Source organism: Acomys minous, assembly GCF_964271855.1.
Source record: "Acomys minous genome assembly, chromosome: 20".
NCBI classification, from domain to species: Eukaryota; Metazoa; Chordata; class Mammalia; order Rodentia; family Muridae; genus Acomys; species Acomys minous.
The window spans coordinates 13,365,728-13,375,190 of NC_140502.1; the positions used below are offsets into that span (position 1 = coordinate 13,365,728).

Consider the following 9,463-nt stretch of genomic DNA (forward strand, 5'->3'; position numbering starts at 1 on the left):
CCCTGAGGGCTCACTTTGTCCCCTGTGGAAGCTTCTAGAAACATTGCAATCAGATGGTGAGGAAGTTAGAAAAGTCTTTATGTCTCATTGGATCCAGGCTTCACTGACATCTTCCAGCACAAGTCAGCTTAGGTCTTTAAAAAATGATTTATAATATTTATTGCTTAAAATGTCTTTTGAGTATTTCATAATGATACGTGTTTTAGACAAGTTGACCCATATCACCTCCCTTTGAATTTCGTTTTTATATCCCACCACCAACACTTCCTCTAAATTTCATTTGTTTCTTAAAAACAAGTAAACCAACCAAACAACTAACAAAACAAACATAAAACATCGAGTCTACTTAGTGATGATAGGGTGTGTCTAGGACAGGGCATCAACAGAAGCATGTGAATCAAACTCCTTTAAAAAATCTGACATTTCCTCCCTGAGAAGTTATCCTGTGACCAATAGCTCATCAGTTGGAGTGAGACTTCCTGACAATTTCCACTCTTGTGGGATTTTTTTCTAGCTCGATCTTACACAGGTTTTGTGAGTACTGTCATAACAAATGAATTCATATGTTCAAGTGCCCTGTTCAGTCTGGAAAAAGCCTGTATCCTTGGAATTATCTAGCACCTCTGGGTCTTAGAATAGTTTTGTGTCTTCCTCCATGGGTATTCACTGGGAAGAAGAGATGAGACACGTATGTTGCATTTTTAGCGGGGCACTCCAGTGTCTCTTATTCACAGCACCTGGAATGATTTTGGGCCTGTGTTTTAATCTCCATATATGGTAAAAGAAGCTTCTTTGGGAGGAGGGCTCCTGGTCCCCAGGAACATCCAACCTCTGGCCCATACTATCTCTACCGATATCAGAGTAACAGGAACTTACAATTATGGGTCATTCATATCTTTCAACATTAATGGACTCAATTCCCCAGTAAAAAGCCACAGGCTAACAGAATGGATGAGTAAACAGGAGAGAAACACACCTAAGCAACAAAATAGACATTACCTCAGAGTAAAGGGTTGGAAAAGGTCTTTCTAAGCAAACATACCCAAGAAGCAATCTACAGTAGCCATTCTAATTTCTAATAAAATAGACCTTCAACCAAATTCAATCAAAAGAGATAGGGAAGGATACTTCATGCTCATCAAAGGAAAAGTCCACCAAGATGACATCTTAACTGTCAGTATCTATGGCAGAAATAGAAGGGCACCTATACTTGTAAAGAAATCTTACTAAAGCTTAACTAACACATTGAATCCCTCACATTAATAGTGGGAAACATCAACACCCCACTCTTATCATCAAGACAGAAATTAAACAGAGAAATAATAAAACTGTCATTTGTGATCAATCAGTGGACCTAACCATATCTAAAGAACATTTTACCCAAACACAAAAGAATATACTTCTTCTCTGCACCTCATGGAACCTTCTCCAACATTGACCATATAGTCAGTCACAAAGGAAACCTCAATAGATATAAGATAATTGAAATAACTCCTTGTATCCTAACAGACCACCATGGAATAAAGCTGGAACTCAATAACAACAGAAAAAAAAAGGAAGCCTACAAACTCATGAAAAGTGAACAGTTCTCTACTCAATGATCTTGAGGTTAGGGAAGAAAAAAAAAAAGACCACTTTCCCTCATGAGCACTGATGCAAAACACTCAATAAAATACTCACAAACCAATCTAAGAACAAATCAATAATATAATCCACAATGATCAAGTAGGTTTCATCCCAAGGATGCCTGTGTGGTTCAATATGTGAAAGTACACAAATGTAATCCACCATATAAACAAACTAAAAGAAAAAACCCTCATGATCATCTGGATGATCTGATGCTGAAAAAACCATTGACAAAATTCAACACCCCTTCATATTAAAAGTCTTTGAGAGATCAGGGAAACAAGGCACATACATGACATACCTAATAAAGGCAATTTACAGCAAGCCTATAACCAAGTTCAAATTAAATGGATAGAAACTTAAAGCAATTTCACTAAAACCAGGCACAAGACAAGGATGTCCACTCTCTCTAATTTATTCAATATAGTAGTTGAAGTTTTAATTAGAGCAATAAGACAACAAAAGAAGATCAAGCGAGGTAAATATCAGAAAGGAAGAAATCAAGGTATCACTATTTGCAGATGATAGTATACGTAAGTGACCCCCAAAATTCTACCAAGGAACTCCTACAAACTGATAAGCACCTTCAACAAAGTGGCAGGATACAAAATCAACTAAAAAAATCAGAACCTCTCCAGTATACAAGTGACAAATGGACTGTTGTTGAATGATTATTAATATTTAATATTGATTTATTCCTTTAATATAAAAGCTGTTACTGCTTAACCAGCTTTATCCCCCAAATAACCATACAGAAAGGCTAGGATCTATTTGTTAGCCTACAGAACAATGCTGGGCAATAATTACTCTATCCTAAACCTTTAAGCTAGTATAGTTTCCTCCCATTCAGATTTCCCACATTACACTTGCTTTTTACTTATCTCCTAGGCCCGGCTCATTTCTCCTGGAGTTTTCTTGTCCTGTCCAACTGTATCCATCCTCTTCTTCCTCTTCGTTTCCCCTCCCCTCAGTGGATCAGGATGTCCACCTTATTCTCTGTTGTTGCTCAGCACTGGCTAGTTGGCTTATATTGACAATACACAATGGTGGCATAATTACATGAACTTGAGACAGGAGATAATTAGAGTAAATATCACAACGCAATGTCCAGATTGAAACCGGATATCGGGTTAGAAGAATCAGCATTGGAATGAACAGGGATAAACTGTACAGAGTCCACAAAAACATTAGGCCAACACTGCAATGGGCCCCAATTAAAAATTGGGTACAGGGCTAAACAGAGAATTCTCAACAAAGAAAAATCTAAGAGCCAAGAAACACTTAAAGAAATGCTCGACCCATATACAGGGGGAGGAAGTCCCCCTCAGTTACAGTCATAGGGGAGGGGAATAAGGGGAAAATGGGAGGGAGGGGGCAATGGGAGGATGCAAGGGATGGGATAACAATTGAGATGTAATATGAATAAATTAATAAAATATATTAAAAAAGAAAAGGAAGAGACGTGGGGTTAAGAAAAATAATATTCAACTCTATATTGGACTGTCAATGATCAACACTTTCTTATGACTTTAGTGATCTGTCTGAAGTTGTCAGATCTTGTCTTTTTCTGTAACTAACTGGTTGACATAGAAGCAGTATTCCTCTTTGAGGAAGAGACTACTCCTCTCTGCTGTTAGTAAATATAATCCTCTCTGATTTTGTTGCACTAAAAAAATGCTCAACATCTTTGGGGAAATGCAAATCAAAACAACTCTGAGATGCCAACTTACACCCATCAGAATGGTTAAGATAAAAATCTCAAGTGATAGCACATGATAGGGAGGATGTGGAGAAAAGAGAACACTCCTCCATTGATGATGGGAATACAAACTTTGCAACCACTTTGAAAATCAGTGGGAAACTCTCTCAAAAAAATTGGGAACAGCTCTACCTCAAGACCCAGCTGTACCACTCCTGGGCATATACCCAAAAGATGTTCCACCATACAACAGGGACATTTGCTCAACTATGCTCATAGCCACTTAACTCATAATAACCAGAATCTAGAAACAACCCAGATGCTCCTCAACTGAAGAATATATAAAGAAACTGTCATCTCTACACAAAAGAATGCTATTCAGCTATCGAAACCATGGATCATTATGAATTTTGCAGATAAATAGTTGGAGCTGGAAAAGATCATTCTGAGTGAAGTGGCCCAGAAGGACATGCATGGAATGTACTCACTTATATGGAGATATTAGCCATATAACACAGGACAACCATATTACAGTCCACAGAACTAAAGAAGCTAAGTAACGTGGAGGATCATGGGAAGGATGTTTAATTCTCACTCAGAAGGGCAAATAGAACAGACACTTGTAGCAGTCGAATAGAGAGGGAACAGGATGGGAGCCTACCATAGCTGTCTTCTGAAAAACTCCACCCAGCAGGGGATCAAAGCAGCTGAACCTCACGGCCGAAGTTTGGGCAGAGCACAGGGTGTCCTATAGAGATGAGTGGCGACTAGAAGGTCCCAGAATGGACAGGAGCTCCACAAGAAGACCAACCGAGCCAATAAATCTGGCCCCAGGGTGGGCTGCAGAGACTAATGCACCGAACAAAGACCTTGTATCGAGAGGACCTAGGGCCCCCTCTCAGATGGAGCAGATAGGCAGCTCAGTCTCCATCCGGGTCCTTTATTCAGGAAAGCAGAGGCTGTCCCTGTCATGGACTCTGTTGCCTGCGCTTTGAGCACTTCCCCTTGGCAGGATGCCTTATCATGCCGGAGAGGTAGCGAGGTAGCGGATTCAGGCAGTCCTGATGAGACTTGACAGGCTGGGTTCAGTTGGTGGGGGATAAGGGCTCCCCATCTGTGAGGACTAGGGGAGGAGAATGGGGGGTGAGGAGGGAGGAAGGGTGGGACCAGGAAGAAACAAAGGATGGGGGCTAAGATTGGGGTGTAAAGTGAATAAATTTTAAAAAATAATTTTAAATGGAAAAAAGAGAAGGGGACGATCTATGGGACTCACATGAGATGGGAACAGTGAGACCGGGAAGACTGTTGTAAAAGTTTTTGTTTGTTTTTTTGTTTTTTGTTTTTTTGTTTTTTGGGGGGGTGGTTTTCGAGACAGGGTCTCTCTGTGTAGCCTTGGCTGTTCTGGACTCACTTTGTAGACCAGGCTGGCCTCGAACTCACAGTGATCCACCTGCCTCTGCCTCCCGAGTGCTGGGACTAAAGGCGTGCACCACCACGCCCGGCTTGTTGTAGAAGTTTTAATGCAGAGCTTGGGGGGGTGAAACTGGTGGTGGTGGGGCGTGTGGATCTCGGGAGACAGGGTAGAAAAGGTTGGTAGCCAAAATACGTGGTTTTCTTGTCGGAATGACTCGTGGGTTACCAGGAGGTGCCTGCTTGAGTTGCGGGGGGGGGGGGGGGAGGTTAAATCAAGTGATGACTAGTGGGAGGGAGGTGAGGAGTAGATGATCTGTGGGTCTCCACAAACAAGATATGGGGGTGTGTGGAGACGGCGGCATCTGGTGTCCTTTTGCAGTTTAAGGATTGGACTAGGGGGGTTGGATTATGGGGGGAAGGGGAGTTGATGAAGGTTTTCAGTAAGCTTAATCCCGCCCCTCCCCCCCATTTCTGTTGGGCTGGTGTGTTTCCAATGGATGCCTGCTGGTGTTGGAAGCGAGAATATCAGCGTGAATTGGCGAGAGAAGGTATTTGAGACCCACTGAGGAGGAACGAGCATAGGGAAGAAAGGGAGGCCGCGGCAGCTTTCTCGCTATGGAGCTGGATGTGAGACTGGGTGGATTGGATCTCAAGGATTATCAGAGACACTGCCTGATTATTTTGCCCTTTTGACCCACGTCACTTCTGTTCTTTGTTTTCTGAGTCTGATGTGTAAATTTTTAAAAATATATTTTATTAATTTATTCATATTACATCTCAATTGTTATCCCGTCCCATTCCTCCCTCCCATTTTCCCCTTACTCCCCTCCCCTATGACTGTGACTGAGGGGGGACCTCCTCCCCCTGTATATGCTCATAGGGTATCAAGTTTCTTCTTGGTAGCCTGCTATCCTTCCTCTGAGTGCCACCAGGCCTCCCCACCCAGGGTATGTGGTCAAATATGGGGCACCAGAGTTCGTGTGAAAGTCATACCCCACTCTCCACTCAACTGTGGAGAATTCTCCACTGATGTGTAAATTTTTAATTAATCTTATCTTATGTTATTATTATCCCTTAGAAAGCTGTTTGTATTCTCATGTTAGACATTAAGAAAGTATAACTAGTTGGAAGGAGAGGTGGGAAAGAACTGTAAAGAGTGGAAGGATGGAAAACAATGCTGAAGACACATTACAAAAGAAAAAAAAAACTCAGCTGGCCTGTAATCCCAGCGCTCTTGGAGGCAGAGGCAGGCAGATGTCTGTGAGTTCGAGCCTAGCCTGGTCTACAAAGTGAGTCTAAGACTGCCAAGGCTACACAGAGAAACCCTGTCTCAAAAGCAAACAAACAACAGCAAATCAACACAAAAACAAAACAAAAAAGAAAATAAAAAGTCTTTTCAGTGAGAGAATCCCCCCCCCCCACCAAATAGTAACCTGCAGATTTAATGCAATGTCTATCAAATTCCGGTGTCATAATTTACAAATGAAGAAAAAAAAATCTGGAATTAGTATAACATCACAAAATTCTACAAATAACTAAGGTAATCCTAAGGGTTGAGAATAAACCTGGAATACCAGAACACTTGCCTTCAAAGTATATTACAGGGCCGTAGTAATTACAGGGCCGACTTCACATTGGCATAAAAACAGTCAAACCTATGGAACAAAACAGAGAAACTGGATATAAATTGGCAAAATTCTGGCAACCTAATTTATGATGAAAAGTAAAGCAGTAATTTTAAACATGTTTCAACTAAAAAGCACTTGTGTCCAGATAGATTCACAGCAGAATTCTGCTGGGCATTAAAAAAAAAAATACTGATACTACTCAAATCAGTGACAAAAAAATCAGAAAAGGAAAAGCGTCTTCCAAACACTTTTGATGAAACCAGGATTAACCAGGTATTAAAGTCAGGAAACTACACAACAAAAGGAGACAATTTCAGACCAGTCTCCCTGCCAAAGATGGGTGTAAAAAGTTCTGGATGAAATACTAGCAATGAAAATTCAGGGAACATCAAAACCAATGATTGATTTTAAAGTTCATTTTTTGTACAAGGTACAAAACATAAAAGAGTGGCGTGGCTTTGTTTTGCTATGTGGATGGGGGAGGTGTTTTCCTTCTTACAAATCTTGATGAGAATTGTTGCTAACGATTCAGGGAAACTACCAAGGTGTTTCTGTGAAACCGCAAGCAGTCTGTTGGAGAAGTTATGGCCAAAGGTGTTTTTCAGGGACTGGTGCAGGATGAGGCAGTTCTGACTGCACCACTGAGGTCTCCTGAAACACAAGTTCATGGCCAGCTATGGTTTCAGTCTTTCTTGCACTTAGACTTTAGGGTACTCAACCTCTCAGTGAAATCACCAAGCATTGAAGATGCCACGGCAGGATGAAAGCTGCTAACGAAATTAGCAGGATAAAATTGCTTTCAATTTAACCATCAGCTTCTTTGCTAGCTCCTTTGCACATCAGATGGGCAAGAGGAAGAGTCTAGGAGAAAGAATTGACAGTACCGTGAGCCAAGCACAGTGTGATCAGAATCATTTAGGCTGCTAATTCCCACACTCGTGTTGGTTAATTTTTAAAGAGACAAGGCACTGCCTGCTTAACGTTCTGTATTGACCTTTTAATGGTAATGGGTGAATAGAAATCTGGATATCACACAAAACATATTGTTTCGATACTTAAAATAAGATTAAATAATTGTTATTTCTTATCCACACTTTATAAGCCTGGATAAAATCGAGCAAGGATTCATAAGAACAAGGGGTCCAAAAGATGGAAAACACAGAGAAGTGAAACGACTGATGGTCATCAGCCACCGATTGTGATCGTAGAGAAGAGCAGTGCAGCCTTGTAGTATGGAGGAGAGAGTATAAAAAGCGACAAAGGTGGACACTTGGAGCAGGATGTTCTGCATAGCCCTGGAGTCGGGGGAGGTCCTGTTGGAGCCATGGGTACTGTGGATGTGTTGGACTCTCCACTTGTGTCTGTACAGAAGGACAACCATGGACATGCTGGACCAGGCAGTTAGCACAGAAAGAAAGATTTCTGGGCACACTATCAGTGCTGCGTAGATTGAGTCACTGATTTCATTACGCTCTACACTAGAGCAATATCCCAAATCCCGTTGTCTTGTAATGTTTTTACTATTCATATTGATAAATGTGTGCACACAGGAGAGGAACGTTGTCAATATGGAGAAGACCCAAAGGATGGAAATGGAGCATCCAAGGTACTTGGCAGATCTGACTTTATGATCCTTCCAGCAAGATTCCCTGGGACTGATGGTCATGGCCTGGAATGCACTCAAAAGACAAGTGGTGCTAATGGACACACTCCTGCCAAGTACTTGAGTGTACACTAGGAGCCTGCACGCCAAAGTATTCAAGAACGGCTTCCACCCAAATGCTGCCATTGTGTGAGGCACCCCAGAAGAGAGAATGATCAAGGCATTGGCTGTCATTATGTGCATGAGAATAAAATCTGTGGGCTTTAATGTGCATTGTCTGTAGTAAAGGAGTAGATAGTAGAAAATAAGAGAGAAATTCCCCAGAATTCCAACTGTAGTTTGTAATAAGAAAATGGTTCCGGTGGCCAGATTCCAGAAGTCCATCCTGGGATTCTACACAATTTCCTTGAGATTACACCCATGGATATTTCTCTGATCAAAATGAATAAAAAACAAATTCTGTAGTTCATGGAGGAAAAGGACCTTTAAACACATGGAGCTACTGTGAAACTGAAGTCTTTTAAGCTCAGGAATTCAAGGCCAACCTACATGACATGAAAAGACATCCTCCTCCAAATTTTTACAAGCATAGTTAAGTTCCATGTATCTTAGTGATATCACTTAATACCTTAACGTGGACATATTGATCAAAGGAAAGCCATGAAGTTTCATAGGAAATGCAACAATATTCAGGACAATGTAATGTTGGCCTGTGAAAAACAGTGAAAAAGCAACATCGCAGAAAAACAATTCCACAACCTATTCATATTTGCTAGTTATGACATAAAAAAGGATGATTTCAATAATGACCAAAATCTTAACTATTTTAATTATTATGTATCTTTAATTAAAGCATAAGTAATGTGAAAGTTGTAATACTACTCAGAATCTATCTATGGTCTGAGGACACGGCAAATGTTCTTCCACCTTGTCTCAGCTGGAATCATATTTTGTTTAACCTGAAACTGATACACCTCCCCCATTTGTTCCCTTTTATAACCATCACACGGGAAAGTACCCAAGCCCTTTTCATCAACTGGGGGACCAGGGAAAAATGCGTTCTGCTAAATTGCTTGCTTGCTTGTTTTATGTATCCCTTCAACTGTCAACCATTCTGTGGGTTTTCCAGCTTCTTTGCCTTTTTTGATATAGTATTTTTACTGATAGTTTTGGGAATTTCAAATCAAGACATCCCACCACACTCAATTCCCAGTCCTCTCAATTGTTCCTGTGCCTCTGCACTGTGCTCTCCATCTCCAAGTGAGGCGAACAACATAGGCAACAGGCAATGGCTCCAGGCTGGGGACTGGTTTGCGAAGCCTTGGTCCAGACCTGCTCTGTATTGCCCTGTTTCTGTGAGAGAAGCACACTCTTACCTGTCTCCCCCTTGTCAGTGTAGGCGTCCCCAAGGCTTCGTCCTTGAAGCCTCCTGACTAAGAAAGGGCAAGAAGAAATAGATCCTCATTCTCAGCTGTGCGCAGCTCTGTTTGGTAA

At 41.3% G+C, this 9,463-nt stretch overlaps 1 protein-coding gene across 1 annotated transcript; it reads right to left on the reverse strand.

Moving 5' to 3' along the window:
• Positions 1–7,450: 7,450 nt before the first annotated feature.
• Positions 7,451–8,353, reverse strand: LOC311591074 (vomeronasal type-1 receptor 4-like; the record flags this gene model as incomplete). Its single annotated transcript, XM_084770443.1, has 1 exon — positions 7,451–8,353. One exon carries the CDS (start codon positions 8,351–8,353, stop codon positions 7,451–7,453), a length of 903 nt encoding a protein of 300 aa, XP_084626569.1.
• Positions 8,354–9,463: the final 1,110 nt, after the last annotated feature.